Source organism: Euleptes europaea, chromosome 6 (assembly GCF_029931775.1).
Source record: "Euleptes europaea isolate rEulEur1 chromosome 6, rEulEur1.hap1, whole genome shotgun sequence".
NCBI lineage: Eukaryota > Metazoa > Chordata > Lepidosauria > Squamata > Sphaerodactylidae > Euleptes > Euleptes europaea.
Window position 1 is genome coordinate 96,370,237 of NC_079317.1, and position 16,950 is coordinate 96,387,186.

At 41.9% G+C, this 16,950-nt stretch overlaps 1 protein-coding gene across 1 annotated transcript in view; it reads right to left on the reverse strand.

Moving 5' to 3' along the window:
• The window catches only part of LRRC56 (leucine rich repeat containing 56), a 45,072-nt gene extending 28,593 nt beyond the window's left edge, over positions 1 to 16,479 (reverse strand). Inside the window, exons 1-3 of the mRNA XM_056851707.1 lie at positions 16,324 to 16,479; positions 14,654 to 14,741; positions 11,921 to 11,981 (exon numbers count right to left, since the gene is read on the reverse strand). Of these exons, the coding sequence (XP_056707685.1) occupies positions 11,921 to 11,981; positions 14,654 to 14,741; positions 16,324 to 16,479 (305 nt within the window). The remainder of the gene's footprint in view (positions 1 to 11,920; positions 11,982 to 14,653; positions 14,742 to 16,323) is intronic.
• Positions 16,480 to 16,950: the final 471 nt, after the last annotated feature.

Here is a 16,950-nt window from a genome sequence, read left to right on the forward strand (position 1 = left end):
TATTATCAATCCCATGGGTGTTGTAAATACACTTCCGTCCTGCAGCTCAATGCTTATTTGTTCATTGCAAGTACTGAAGTCTAAATATCACAGTAAGGGTTCATGTTAAAAGTATGGGATAAAGACACTGGAATTAGCCTGCTATCTTCAAAGAAGAGTCCATATCCATTTTTCATAAAATTCTGTTTACCTACAAAAATTACTTCCACATAACCAGGAAGGCTAGCAGGATACATGTCACATCTGTGATTTAATTATTTCAGTTGCAGTCTGGTTAATTAAATCTTCATTAACACCCCGGCTTTAATTAACTGAATCCAACTGAAATTCAGCACTTTTGATAAGTGAGCAAAATCCTCACTTAGAACTTTAAAGTTCTGATTCTTATGTTCGGTGTTTGTCCAGTATAACAGTAACATGCTTGATGAAAACTGACATATGTTGTAAGGAACAGCAGTTCTCTAACACACGAATATGTGCATGTGTGAGTAGGATAGGTGCAATTTTGTATCACGGTCCTTTTGATCACAAAATTCAATTCCTGTTTCTGCTACTTTGTGGTGATTAAGTGGTAATTATTAATAGCAACTACTTATTCAAGTTCTGACAAATCTGACAGATTAGAAGACAGCAATATTTGTCAATCAATGAAATCACCAATCATGTCTACTGTCAGAGATTCTGCCATGTCTACTACAATTTCATCCCGCAGAAGAGCTAGTCCATTCTAATATGCAATATTACACAGAGGAATGTAAAGAAATCAGGGTGGGGGAGTGCCAGATTGCTCCATAGTTATTTCTCTGTTCCCATCTGGAAAAGCACTACACTCCTTCTCAGGGAGCTGTCTTCCATTCTTCTCAAATAACTCACCAAAACAACGGTAAATCATTACAGAGTTTGCCTTGAGTTGTTGCCATAGTTCCAAAGAGAAACCTGAAGTCAGTGAGACAAAGTGCTTTATGATTCCAAGTTATGCAGGAAAAATATATGCAAACTGTTGAGTTCCACAGACCACTCTATAAAAAAATAACGGAGCTGGTCTCTCAATCTCACTATATACAGGTATTGTTGACAAATATGAAATGTAGACAGACTTAATTGCTACCCAAACACAAAAAGCACAGTAGTCAAACTGATTGGAAACAATACTTAATCGGGGTCTGAATATGATTGTTAGGACCAAAGCAGTCATGAACTCTAAGTTAATACACCTTATTATCTTGAATGGATTTTAAATCTCAGGCACATGGTTTGACTTAATGCAGTTTTCATTTTGGGACCAAGATGGGACAACTCTGCTGAGAGAAATGTTCACTTGAAGGGGGCAAGATGCTTGTGGTTCTCCTATGACATCTGGGATTTTAAAAAAATCCTACCCCATCTCACCACCACCCATGATCATTATGAAGCAAGCAGGTCTGTAGGTATATTGTTTTACATGATCGATTTCCAGCTGGGATGAAGTTTGCTTTGCTTGTTACAAAGGTTAATGGGCTGTTTGGAAACAAGAATGGCAAGGTCAGCCAAAACCTTATTTCAGGCATGGTCACTCTCAATTTCTGAAGGTCTCAAGGAAGTGCCGCTGAAGGGGCAAAAGAACATATAAAAACATTGGTTATATCGATAGCATCATTTAAGAATGCGTAAACGTTTATGGGGTGGTTTTAAAGAGTTCTGTGTTTCACAAACCGTGAACTGGCTGCTAGGCCTATGGCTGAGGCTTGCGTGCTCTCTCCTCCTCTCACATGCTCCAATTCTCTTCCAGACTTGCTACAAACCATAGTTTGCTTTTGCACCAACACAGAATCGGAAATCACAGTTTGATTTCCAGTTCTAGTTTGGAAGGCAAGCACAAAGATAAAACAGAAGTTCAGTGACACTTTAAGGTGCTAACATTTGTTCCTAAGTGAGCTGTCAGAGCTCACTTACTCAGATGCATTGATGAGAAAATCATTTTCCTCCTCTGTAGAGTTACAGAAGGGGACGGAGAAAGGTAAGAGTGGAGGGTAGAGACAAGCCTGGTGTCATAAATCAGTGTGGCTAAGAGGTGGCAACAGAGGCCTGACCTACCCCACCAAAGGCAGCAGCTACTCAGGGTAGGGTACTACTCAGGATGACAGTAGGCGCTCAATGGCCTCAGCAGAAGTGGGGGTGCCCCACTCTCTGCAGAGCTTGCCCCTCACAAATCAGTCACTGAGCACAGCAGCAGGGGCAGGTGTTTCACCAGTCACAGGCTTCAGCTGTGGGCCGGGCTGCCAGCAAAGGGCTCTGGCTAGCCCTGTGGAAACCCAGTTAGGGTTGGACAAATTGGGCAAGGAGTTAAGAGACGGCCAGGGCTCAGGGAAAGGAGGGGCAAAGATGAGCCTGGTCAGCACGGGCAGTGCCCCAGGGTTAAAAAAGGGAGGATAGAAGAGAGGCAGAGAGGGAGAAGAAGAGAGGCTGAGAAAGCAAAGCAAGGGAGTAGGAGAAACCAAGAGGATGAGCCATGGCCCTGAACAGGACTGGCCCTAGTCAGACTTGGGGGAACTGACGTACAGCAGATGCATGATTCAGCTCTGTAAGGCTCTAAAGGGGCAGACTGGGCAGGTGAAGGGAACCACACTCATGTGGCAACCTGTTTGGGCCAGTTTCTGGCAACAGAATGAGCCTTAGCCAGCACCAGCGAGTCCAACTGAATCTCTGCTTGTGGTGGACATCTTTCATGATCTCCCACTGCCCCCTAGTGGGGCCACAATTAGGTGTGATTCTCTGTATAAGGGACTGGAATGAATTAGGTTATTACACATAATGGGTGAAAAGAAAGCTCCGCGATTCTAGCCTCTGTTTCATTAGCTGAAGATAAACAAAAGGGTAATGAAGTAGGAAAAGTAAAATCTAACCAAGGAAGAAGTAGTCTGAAGCACAGGAAAACTGACTAACATGTTAAGAACACTCAATTAAAGTCTCCAAAAATGGTTCCTGTTGAATTACTACAAACAGAATGAATCCCTGTATGAAGTTCAAAAGCCCTATATAGATGCCTACAGAAGATCTCTTTTTTTAAAATACTGGATCAAAAACAGCAACATGTTTTTTTTTTAAAGGCAAGTAGTTTAACTTCTAAACTTAAATTTACCAAAGAAATATCTTAAAAATTGGGTCCTCTATTAACCGACATGGGAGGGAGGGCAGCATGGTACAGCCGGATCTTGTCAGATCTCAGAAACTAAGCAGGGTCAGCCCTGGTTAGAATTTGGATGGGAGACCACCAAGGAATACCAGGGTTGCTGTGCAGAGGAAGGCACTGGCAAACCCCCTCTGTTGGAAAACCAGTTATTTTGGAAAACAAACCTGGCATCTCAATAACGTGAAGAAGATGCAAGTTTTAGGGAGCTTCCCGGGAAGCACATCAAAGGATTACAGCCAGGGAAACCTTCTGTCTAGCATCAAAGAGGCTGATCATGTAGTCCCAGTACAACATGGTGAAAGGTATTCTACCATTAATTGTAACTTTAATAGAAATTAAATGTAGACCAATGGCAGTCATGATGAAGATTTCCAAAAGTATCAATATTATTCCAAAACAAGGTTGCTTTCTCAAGAATTCCCCATGTTTCAGCCACCCAACTGGTACAGGTTTTTTTCATGTTTCCTCATGATGTTGTCCTCTGTGTACAGACTGTTAACAACCCATTCCTTCCACACACAAAAATCTGTTTTATTTTAAACTTTTTTAAAAAAAAAAAAGTTTCCTGAGAAGGACGCTATCAGTGGAGCAATTTCTATCATGGAGCCAGTCCCCAGCAGAAATTAACATAATGGAAGAGAACCACCAGCCTTTTAGACAGAGGGGAAAGGATCCTTAAAATATCTGCAAATAGAAGTTTTTTAAAAATTGCTAAAGGAATTACATTATTCCTATCCAGCAGTTGCCTGTGCTCATGTCTTCAAAAAAACACAGGTCAGTCTGTCTTTTAGGGAGAGGGGAGAGGAATAATTGGAGGTGTCTCAAATATGTAAAGATATTTTTATAAAGTTATTTTTAAGGTATTGCATTATTTCTATGCAGCATTACCCATGCTCTTCAAAACAAAACAAAAAGCATGTAGACAGAGAATTCGGAGGTTCACATGAGAACACGGGGGGAGGGAGCATCAGTGCTCATGAGGTGCGAAAGGGAAACCACAACCAGAAATGGAAAGAAAAATGGATTACCCTGGACTGTCTGGAATCTCTGTTGCAAGGGCGATTTAATACAGAATCACATTCCTGACCCATGGGGTGATGTCACATCCCAACATTTTCTAGGCAGACTTTGTTTACGGGGTGGTTTGCCAGTGCCTTCCCCAGTCATCTTCCCTTTACCCCCAGCAAGCTGAAAATATACAAGGCCAGTTTGTACTAGCCAGTGGACCACATGTGAGGTGGTATCCCACAGGTAAAGCATATCATGGGAATACAATGAACACAGTTTAGTATTCCAAATTAGTAGATGCTCCCTGCACAAGGATATAGCTTTAGTTAATACTCCCCTCAGCCTACAATTATGGACCCCTCTGCCTACTCAGTTATATTGCTAGGCATTACCTCATCCCTGTTTCAGTAAGTTCACGAAATATGTGAGATACTGCATTATAAAGCTGCTGTACTTTCATTTATCTGCTTTTGAATATTAAAATACTACATTTTAAATAAAATGACACCTGATGTGTTTTGATATAATTCTTCTGCCAAAGCTGCAACTTCTGCTTTCACCAGTATTTTCAGTAAAGATAAAGATATAAAGCACGTGCAGTAATAATTTATAGATATAATCTGTTTTGATAACATGATGTCTATGAATTAACTTTGAAACTCTGAATAGTACTGCCTTTTCCGAGCAAATAAACAATATAAATTAATTTAAAGCACCTCCAGTTTTGCCTTCCAAAATTATAATGTCTTGTTTAATAATACTTTTTTAGGGGGGGGGGAAGCCACTAGTGACAGGCAAGAATGGATACAGACTATTCCCAGTTGACGGTGAAGATGAATTTTCTATCAATTTCTGTAAGGATGCCCTGTTTGATGGTCCTTTAGACCACTGTTGCCACGGAGATTGATAAGGATGGGCAACTGTTCTGGCGGCTGCCTAATTACACTATTAGTTCCCAGCATTCAATTCCTTGGGTTTTCTCAGAGGTGATAATAACTGCTCTGCTTTCATTTCAGACTAAATCAATCAACATAACCTTTGGGAGCAAATAATGCAGGTGCATTTCAAGTTGATAGGATATTTAAGTAGACAAAATGGTGCGTGCCATGTTGCCTATTGCAATAGAAATCTGGAGGCACACAAAATGATTAGATCGGTTTGTTCCAAACCCTCATATTTCTATGTGGCCAAAGATAGAGAAAGAGGAAGAGAAGGAAAAGAAAGTACCCATCAAACTGAATAGAAGGGAAATCAAAGAAGAGCTGGGTCTCATTTCTTAAGAAAGAAAATAATGGTACCAAGGTCAGAAGAAACCACTCCTACGCTTACTAGGGCCCTTGAAGGTCAGGCACCAGAAGCTCTAGAATGGAGCCTTCCATATCATTAGGGTTGCCATGCCAGCTCCAGGTTGTGAAATACCTGGAGATTTTGGGGGTAGAGCCTGAGGAGGATGGGATTTGGAGAAAGGAGGGACTTCAATGCCATAGAGTCCAATTGCCAAAGCGACCATTTTCTCCAGGGGAACTGATTTCTATCACCTGGAGATCAGTTGTAATAACAGGAGATCTCCAGCCACCACCTATCATACTGAAGCAGGAAGGGTTGGGCTGCTCATGTACTCTCAACCCCTGTGCTCCATAAGGAATGAAATGTCAAGAGTGAAGTCAGATCCAGGGCAAATTATCATACGATCTGGGACACACTAAGGAACAACAAATGCCCTATAAAGTATAAACCATGAAATGAAATGATCCTGCCAAAGAAGCAAGCCATTGCTGCTTGGGGGTGGGGGGGGAGTCTTCAGTAGACAGAACTGCTATGGCAACAGCCAGCAGTGACTCTACTGCATGGCTTTTTATTGCTAGTTTGATGGACATCATAATTATCTCTGACACACAACACAGACACTGTTTACTACACAAAATAATTTCTATTACACATAAAAATCCTAGATTATCTATCTCCTAGTTTATAATACAAAATGATTGTGGATTGCAAAACGTAAATTCTGACCAACCCCATTGATTTTCAAAGCGGTTTCTGGTATAAAAATGGCAATGTTTATGAACCATTCAGCTGATCCAGAAGGACGCCAAAGCTAGGCACTGGAGTTTTGAAGGTGAGTATAACCCCATCCAAAACAGGCTGTACACATTTTTTTTAGGATCATCTCCATCACACACACACACACAAATACTGTTTTGTCTGCATTAAACTTCAACTTGTTTACCTTCACTCAGCCTGTCACTGCCTCCAGGAATTGGTTCAACCCCAGCCTCCTTAAGCTTAGGTTGATAAAGAGAGTTAAGAGCTGGGTGATATCTACATATTGATGACACCACATCCTAAATCTTTGGAAAACCTCTCCCTGTGGTTTCATGTAGCTATTAAATAGCACAGGAGACAGCACCACAGCCCAAAATTACCATGTCAGGTAACTTACCTTCTTTCTAAAGAATTACTGTTCCATATGAAATAAGTTTGTTCTCTGGGGGAACATTTAAACATATAGTCCCCTATCTGCATGTTGTGTAATCCTAGGAGACCTTAATCATATGACATTTTTCAATATGTAGAACAGCTCTGAGCAAGGAAGGAGAAATCCAATAGGATAACTCAAATGGGTTATTTATAAGTACTTTTGATGCCCCTCATATTGGCAACAATCTGTAGAGAAGCTTAGTAGATTTAAATCCTATAAAGCACAACTGAATTATTGACAAAGCAAAATTATAAGATATTGTTGAGATCGCTGAGAACTGGCTAGAAGGCTCAGGATGCTTAGTAACTTTATTGTGAAGGAAGGCCAAATTCAATTGTCACATATGCTCCAACTATTCCTATATATCAGGGAGTACCAGTCCTTGATAAATCACTGCCCTGTTTTGTTGTTAGGAAAGATATTGAAGGTGCATTTAAAAAATGTGTGTACACACTTATAATGGAATTTGGGGTCTCTCTCTAAATATGAAGAAGCTGGTAGGAGCCCCCCTCCCTGGCCCTGCATGAAGTCCCACACAGTTCACAAAATTTGTGGGACAGGACAATCTCAGAGATTTTCCATCCCATTGCATCTTCCTGTACTGCATCCCCCCACTGTGATTGAGGCCACCCCTATTGTCAGGAGTACCTTTTGGAGGGAGGCTATAGAAAGAAGAACACCGCAAAAATCACAGTTTGGATCCTATGAACAAGTTCTGAATGTGCTAGACAGTCTCTTCTGCAGAGCACACTTCATCTTCCTCTAAAACAGGGTTGTCCAATCTTTTGGCTTCCCTGGGCCACTTTGCAAGAAAAAGAATTGTCTTGGGCCACACATAAAATGCACTAACACTAAAAAAAAAATTGCAAAAAAATCTCATAATGTTTTAAGTAAGTTTACGATTCTGTGTTGGGCCGCATTCATAGCCGTCCTAGGCCACATGCGGAACCGGGGGCTGCAGTTTGGACAAGCCTGCTCTAAAACTTCCATTTGTGCAAGACCAATGGTTTTCAAAGGGGACTTATGCGAATAGGAGTTTTAGAGGAAAAGGAAGTGCACTCTGCAGCAAAGACTAGCTAGCTAGCACATGGAACTCGTTTATAGGATCCAAGAGCTTTTCTGCAAGCTCCACTTCATTTGTAGTTCTCTGGATCCAACCCAGTGTGCTTTGCAACTCTCACACACACAAACACACACATATCATAGCCAGGTATTTCTCATGTGTAAGTAACAGCCACCGTACATTAGCTGCTACTGCAGAGAAAAGACAAGTTCAAAGTAAACAAGTAGCGTTAAAAATGATAGGTCATTCGACAGCTGGAGGCTTTTGCATAGGCCCAAAGCACAGCCACAGAACATGCATTTAATAGAACAGCCTGCTTTTAAAGAGAGCATTTATTTAGGTTTTTACATATATCCTTTTACTCATCCCTGAAATTAGAAACTAGAAGCAATTAGATTAAAAATGGTGGCTGCTAGCCAGACTAGAACAAATACCCCATTAGCTTTGAAATATAGCTCTTTTTGCCAGAATCATTAGGGAGACAAGTAACATATGTCATCATGGAAGAATAAAATATAGTTTTTTAACTTGCTCTCTTCAGAGAGTGTTCCATGTTTCCCCCTCAATTATTACTTCATAAATCTGAGACTACTTGGCTGGAGAGACAGAGATGGAACCAATGGAAGTAAAAGCTTCATAAAAGGAGTGTAAAACAGGAATTAACAAGGACCCAAAGCAATACCTTTTCATCACATACTGTGTATATATTTTCTCTACTGAGAATACAATAAGTGGGCCAACATCCAGACAAATGAGAAATAAGTGTGCAATCCATCGGGTAACATGCAAATATTAAAAGGCTTTGATTCTGCTATAGTTGGAAGAACCGGGGTGCTGTGGAGCTTATGCAAGACTCAGTTTTCAGAACCTTGCCACACAATTAGCATAGCAAACAAAAACTCAGTGAACTTGCTCTGTCTGATACCAGCTGGTACCAGCTGAAGATCTCCTGCTATTACAACTGATCTCCAGCCGATAGAGATCAGTTCACCTGGGGAAAATGGCCGCTTTGGCAATTGGACTCTATGTCATTGAATCCCCTCCCCAAACCCCGCCCTCCTCAGGCTCCACCCAAAAAACCTCTGGCCGGTGGCGAAGAGGGACCTGGCAACCCTAGGTTCAAGAGACAATTTCACAACCACCATGTCTTGCATATTGGAGAAAATACGAGGGCGTTTTTCATATTCAGCCTCTATCACAGAGCAATTTTTAGGTTTTTGTTCTTGGCGGGTCTGCTATCCTGCTACCATTCTTAGCCATAACAGCAGCTTCTCACAAAGGCTTGGGCACCCAGCAATGCCCGAGCAGAAAAGAAAATGTACTTTAGAACAGTTACACTTGCAAAGCAATAGTGTAAGGCCTGCATCAGCACATAGTGATTTAATATAATTTTGAACAAAATAACCTGTACATATGGAGCAATGGAATGTACAACAGATGGTTTGCTTGATTTTATTTGTTTTTTAAATCATATTAGAAGGAATACCATGTGCTATTTCTTGAGCATGCAGAAAAGATAGTAGGGATTAGGGTTGTGCATATCAATATACCCGAACTAAAAATAAACCCAAAATTAGCCATTTCAGCAATATTCAGGTTTACCAAACACCAAAACCTGGGGATCTTCTCGAAGCCAAATAGGCAATTCCTGGAAAAGCCAAATAAATATTCGGCTTTTTCGGGTTTGGCTATTTGCCTTTGCTCAGAAGCACAACTCTGTGCTTTCTCCCATTTTTTTAAATTTTTTTTTTACTGGTATTGTTACCTTTTGAGGTAGGTGTCGTGTAATCGGAGCCAACTCAGTCTGACCAACCATCTAACCACACAGCCACCCGTCCATCACTATTCAGTGGGTTAATTTGAATATTTCTATTTTTTCCCTTGTCCCTTTTTTCCTTTTGTACCCTTCCTATATTTAATAATAAAATTTTATTTAAAAAAGAACAGAAATTCTGTGGAGAATATAAGAACAGGCTTGAATGACTGAAAACAAATCTGTTCAGAGATTAATTTTGCTGCTAAAGTTAAAATTCCTCAAATTAAAAAAAACCTGCTATAGACACTGCTTGACTATCCTTTCTAAGGCTGATGGCTTCCTAGCAGCCAGATGATTCAATTACGTTTTTCAGTGAGAGTTAACACTATCTGCTGAGTTGGTGTCTGAGATCAGTGCTCTGTGGAACATGGGAAAGAAAAGGACTTTGCACTTTAAATCTGGAGAACAATCAGAGACACAGTGGGGAGTTCCTAACTAGAGTTAGTTGAAACTGGAGAGCAGCATTAGGAGCAGGGGGCTGTTCACTGCTATCTCAGGATCTGAGGGTAGAGACAGAAGCTGTGCTACCTGCCGTTGTGCTTGATTTCCTCCACTTTGCTTGACTTGCACATTTGTAAATAAAATAAATATTACTATGACAGCACAGTCTCTAGTGCTTTCACATCGAAAGGAAACTTTGGATATTGATTTTATATTGATCTTGACTTGTTTTTTATAATTTTTATACTTGTTATGTTATCTTTTGTTGCATGCTTTAAGAATCCTATCACAAAGAGGGATAGAAATTTAAATATAAGCAGCCTCACAACCACAACAGCAACACACGCAAAAGTCTGTGGCTCTATGAACCTAAGAAAGCCAAAGTTGCCTTGGGCAGCTGCTTTAAAACTGCTGGCACAATTCTAGCGAGAGAATGCTGCTGGGTTCTAGTCTCTCTTTGCTCAGTCCTTCCAATTTAACTGTACTAGCATACAGAAGGCAAACTTGTTTAAGTGGAGGCTGCTAACAGTGCCTAGAAATGGTCAAAAACATATTAAAAGCAATGTACTACATCATACACCAAATGCTGCAACTGTCAATAATTGATAACGCTGTATCTTATTCATAAATCATGGTCAGGAGATCCAGAAATCTACATGGCTGTAAGCTGAGCATAGCATAGAATCCTGGCACACAAAGGTAAGAGGCGGTCAGCATTTTAATTAACAAAAGAACACACTCATTAACTTCATCGTCCTGGGACAAAGTCTGAGGACCAGAGATGTAAAATTTCTGGAAATTTTGAATGAAAAAACAACAACATGTGTTCTGGGGGGAAACTGGAATTTTTTACAGAAAACAAAACAAAGGGTATTTATTATATGGACAGCAACTTTATCAAAGCATCACAATAGGTAGGACTACCAGCATGTCTGGATATAAAGCTAAACTTTGTAACACTGAAAACACTGACAACTTTTATAATATGCTATCATTAAACACATCATAGCATATTAATTGGTTGTTGAAATGGTCTCTTGAACTCTGTGGGAGAGCTTTCGGGCTCTGTTGTGCAGCCTGATGTCCTGTTTTCAATTTATTTACATTTAAACAAAATAAAAACCCTTGAAAATGTTATATTTTACACCCAAACACATAGTATAAGAGGGTTTTTTCCAAACTCCCCAAAATTTCTCAATTTTTCCATTGTGAAGACTGAGAAAGCCCTCAGAATTTTTCGTGCTGTACAGTTGGAATTGGTGAAATGCTTTGTAGGACAAGGTCTTCCTCATTCAAAAAGAGAAGTAGGAAGGTTTTTCAGAACTCCCCCAAATTTTAAACGTTTCCAAAGTCTTCAGACTTTTTCATGCTGTACATTTGGGCCTCCCCCCCACAGCAGTGATCCGAGCACATTTGGGCTCCAATTTATTTTTTAAAAAGCCATTACCTGCAGCTGCTGTGTGGCTGTGGTGACCCCAAGTTGTGGCACCCAGACACAACTCTGTAAAAACTCAAGCCTGCAGTTTGGCCCTTAGCCCTTCTTCCCACACTTGGTCTGTGCAGATGTTTTCCTGTGCAGAAACTGTGCTGGGGGGGTTAATTAGTTCCCTGTATTTGCTGTTCCACATTGAGTATTCTGCACACACTGAGCAGCAAAAACAGGGAAATAACTCCCCGCCCAGCACTGTTTCCACCTGGGAAAATGGCTCGTGGGGGGAGGCAAGAGCCCAGGCTAAGCCTTTTTAAGTGATGTTCCAAGCCCATTTGGGCTCTCGTTTATTTTTAAAAAGACTTTCCCCGCAGCTGCTGTGTGCATGTCGGGAACCCGAGCTGGGCCAGGGGAACTTGGACCCAACTCTTTAAAAACATGAACATATAGTTTGGTCCTAGGTGGAGGAGGAGAATGTAGGAGTATACTGAATTTTACTTCTAGCTTCTTACCTCACAGATGTAAGCACACTGTTGTTCAATTTCAGTTGTTTTAAATTAGGGAGATAAGCACCTATGAGAACAGGAGAGAAAAGCAACAATTTGTAGGTTGATATACTAGAATGTGATCATCATAACATTTGTTTAGCTGCAGTGGTCCCCCTCATTTTCTCTGAACAGTGACATATGAAATATACATAGTAACAGAAAGTCTGCCTAGGAGTGAAAGCATATTCCTTTCTAGTTTCCACCTCTAGAAACTGGCATTTACAAAGATATGTTCCATTTGGATATCATGAAAAAACAGAATTTAATCAGACTATGCTTTATAAACTACAGTTTCTTGTCACATTTAAATGCAGCCAGTATCTCCATACCTGCCTCTAGTGGAGGCAGATTATGTTTTTTACTCCATACAATTGAAGGTTTGAAAGAATTGCAGCTTATGGTGTGTACGTTTATACCACTTCTGATCAAATAGGTTTTGTATTGCTCCAAAACCTTGTGAAATCTCCTTCACCAGTGGCAACAGTGGGCCAAAAGAGGTATGCAAGTTCTACACTCATCACGTATCCCTTACTGAGCTTATTAAACTTCCTTATACTGAATCGGATTGTTATAGAAACGTTCATTTCAAGTTGACCCCTTAATTTTATGTCATGTTATTTCTTGCCTCATCCACATCTAAGGGTGTTCACATGTTACAAAATCCATGCAGCAGACACACTGAATGTTAACAGATGGGTATCTGGAGTTCTGTGCTGGGACTCAATTCAGATCAGAACTGCGGCATGTTGGAAGCAGGCATTCCAGCCTTCCCCTGCCCCATTTTCCCAACCTAAAACACCCTCAGGAACTCTGTTTGCCCCACTGGGGAAACATACATGTACCAATCAGTATGCAGAAGTTTCTCCAGTGAGGCAAGCAGTGGCTCCCCAGGACCATTTCAGTTAGGCTTCAGCTCCCTCTTCTCATGCACTGCAACCCTGTTCTGAATTTAACCATCCATTGCCCTAGGAACCGAGGTCCTTTATGCATGGGTACTTTGACTCGCGTTTGCCCCCAGACTGACTCAGTTGTTCCTAGGAGTTATGCCTGAATTTTCCGTCCCTCAGAGCTGACCTCGCGCCCACCCTGCACTTTCCTTTGGGTTTTCCCAATGCTGTTTTGCCACAGATTTAAGGTCTGCTTTGAGATCAACTCAGTTCAAATTGTAGATATTTGTGTACGTAAGGAATTCGGGTTTCCCCCTCCTCTTTCAGCTGAGCCGAGGGGTGGGGTGGAAGTGAGTTTTTGCATAATCAGGAACCAACTTAGTTGAACTTGCATGGGCTCCATTGAAATACATTACAGCACAAAAACAGTTGTAAAGAAAATGCAAAAAGGATTTTCCATGAAGGTCAATTAGCCCACATATATTAATCCGGCACTGGGTTGACAGCCCCCCGAGTGGAATAATGGTCCCAGGGAACACAATCTGTGCTCTGGGACTGGCTTGACAGCCGAGTGGAATAATGGTGCGTTCTGGGGGCTGTCAATCCAGTACCAGAGTAGTCTATCTGGGCCAAGTGACCTTAATGGAAAATCCATTCTGCATTTTCTTTGCAACTGTTTTGTGCTGTAATGTATTTCAATGGAGCCCATACAGGTCAATTGGCAATCCTGGTTCTCATGATCTTCAATGGGCCTTCCAGCCTCTCCCATTGTTTTCAGTGGGCAATCCTATCATTCCTTTTAGTACATTTCTTTGCAGACTACAGCCAATTACAAAGCAAGGGGCAGGGACTCAGATGCTATGGATTTTTGCTGGTGATTCTGCAGCACAAAAAATTACTCCTGATACTCCAGGGCTTTCTTCAGGGCAAACAACCACCTTGCATAGGATTTTGAGAACTCAGATCAGAAAAGTGTGGGTCAAGAGAGCATCGAATCCAAGTGTAAAAGACCTGAGTTGCCAGAATGAAATTCCAGGCAGGCATCTGATTCAAAGTCTTTGTGGTAGCCTCATATTTGAACATGCACTTTGTACTGTGTGAATCAGCCCTAAATAGACTAGGAAAGATTTTAAGCTTACAGTGCTCTTAGCTCTGTCCATAGGAGGAGCAGATTCAACTAAACTGCCCACTTTATGACTACTTAAATAAAACATAAGCTTCTTTCAATGCTGTTATCAGTGATTACTGCTAAACATGTTTTATGGGAGCCAATTTCTAGGATACAGCCAGTATTAGAAAGAAAAACATTTATGCTTACGGGATGAAGCAGTACTAAAAATAATAGGATGACAGGGCTGATGAGTGTCAAGTATTTTCCCCAACAAATGTATAATTAACGAAGACTATTTTGCTTTACCAGAAATGTTCAAAGAGCACTTTCTGCTTTTGAAGTGTTTCCTCACCCAGAGAAGAAGGCAGCCTAAGGCACACAATCAACTTAGTGCGTCTGCCAGAAGGCAAAAATCAAATAAGGATAGAATGTCAGTAACTTGATTTGTGGCTACTGCATAAAGAAACCTGGTAGCATTATAAAGCCTTTTACCAACCATTACTTTCCAAGTGTTTCCTTGCCATGAATACAATTTATTTATCTAGTTATTTCCAGATTTGTCTGAAATCAGAAAAGAAGACATTAAAAATCCCCACAAAACAAGCCCCATGATTCATTTTTGGGAACTCCCAGCTCTTTATTATTAAGAGTCAACCACCAAAAGGCGAAGGATTTGAATCCGGATCAAGAGTTTCTCACCAAAGTTTCCCAGGCTGTTCTCTCTTGTGTCAACACGCATCTCCAGGGCCCTCACTTGTCGCAGATCATCTAGCCCAGTCAATGCTTGCTGCAACAGGAAACAAAAGGTAAGTATGAACTAGGGCGAACTGGGAAGCTACAACAGCCATGGGGGGAGAGAAGCATCATTGGTCTTTTATGTATGGCTGTTTCACTTGCCATCACTCCTCCAATGACTTCGGGTCTTTGTTGTGATTATACATGCCGTTTCCAACCGTCAGAAGTTGCCTCGTTCTCTCCCTGCATTTCCCCGCATTTTGCCCGCAGTTTCAGGGATATGTTTTATCTTGAATTTGAAAACACCTTGGTGCCTTCATGGATCTGGGACAGGAACCCCTTGACGGGTGCCACTATCCTTGACCCACGGATAGGGTTGCCAAGTGCCAGGTGGTGGTGGGCAAACCCCCGCCAATCCACCTGGCCGCTCGCTGACCAGCTGAGGGTCGGCGGGCAATCTGTGCAGGCAGGGACAGGTCACTTCCGGTTCACATCCAGAAGTGCTGCATTGCAAAGGACTGGTTTCCACTCAAACTACCAGTTTGAGTGGTAAAGGCCTGTTGCGATGTGGCACTTCTGGGTGTAAAAAGCATCACAAGGGGCCATTTGAGTGGAAAACAGCCCCTTGTGGTGCGTTTTACACTTGGAAGTGCCGCATCGCAACAGGCCTTTACTGGGAGTTTGAGTGGAAACTGGCCCTTTGCAATGCAGCACTTCCGGGTGTAAACTGAAACACTTCCGGGAGCACACGACCCCCCCCACCTCCACTCCAAAAACCTCCTGCCGAAGAAGAAGAGGTACCTGGTAAACCTACCCACGGACCTTGTGGATAACGGGATTGGACATGGCACACCTCCCTCAAGCACTAAAGAAGGCTTGGCAAGGAGGAGCATGAGCTATACCCACATGTCCTGTAGCATGGCCTTTGGCATTGCCCATATCGAGGAACCTGGTACAGCCTGGCAAAGCCTTTTATGGATGTGGGCCACAATGCTTTCTGGGGGATCTGTAGCATGGCCTTTATCAGAGGCCAGTGGGGCAGAGGTTGACCAAGCAGCGAGTTGGTCCCCTCTTGTGACCATAGCAGTGCAGGTCAAGTTGCTTGACTGGTATGCAGTACAGCTTAGGTGAGCACCCTGGGCATCATTTGGATGAGGAAGGGTTAACCCTCACACCAGGCCTGGTGCCTTGGTGCCTTCATGGACCTGGGACAGGAACCCATAGACCTCACAGCCGGGGGGACAGGAAGTGGCACACCTCTGTCAAGCATCATGAAGGCTTGGCAAGGTAGAGCCTGAGCAGTATGCATGTGACGGCTTAAGGCTCGTATCCGGGGTGACCTCGCCCATAAATTCAGGGATGTGCAAACCAGAGAAGGCCCGACACTTCTGCATCCCACCATTCGCCTGCACTGCTCCCCCATCCTCCTCTTTTGGTGAATTTACTTAATAGAGAACTCATGCTGGTCACATTTGTGTACAGTAGACTGGAAGTAGCCAGGGATGTTGCAATGTCATGCCAATAATTCCACTACAATTCTACCAGAAAGGCCGCAGTAATGCAATGCTGATTAGCAAGACTAATTTTGTTTTACTGTTCTCTTTGCAGATGCACTAAAACGGGTATCTACTCACCAGCTTACTAGGAGAAAGATATTCATCCACTAGTAAGTCTCCATCATCTCTAATTGATGGGCTAGGATTCAAGAGTCCTCTCCAGCCCAAGTCTGTCACACGAACAGTGGCAGAACCCGGCCTCGGAACACGATCTAGTTTCCAGGTTAGTTCCATCTTACAATGCTCTAAGTATAAAACATGAACAAAAACTAGCTATTTGAGCCCATCATTTACTTCATTCTTAAGCTAATATTGAACGGAAGTATCCATATTTCTGATAACAATCCTGTCATGATATGGAAAGCAGATAAAAATGCTAATATAAAATTAATGTATGATGCAATACTCAAATGCCTACCATCTATATTTTACTTCTGGCATCTAATAATTTGACAGGACCACCTTCATGAACAGATCTTTTAAAAACTGACTTCATTTGGTTTCATTAAATTGGCTAGTAAAGCTATTTGTTTTATGTTTAAAGATAGAAGAAGAAGAGTTGGTTTTTATATGCCGACTTTCTCTACCACTTAAGGAAGAGTCAAACCGGCTTACAATCACCTTCCTTTCCCCTCCCCACAACAGACACCCTGTGAGGTAGGTGAGGCTGAGAGAACGTAACTTGCCCAAGGTCACCCAGCTGGC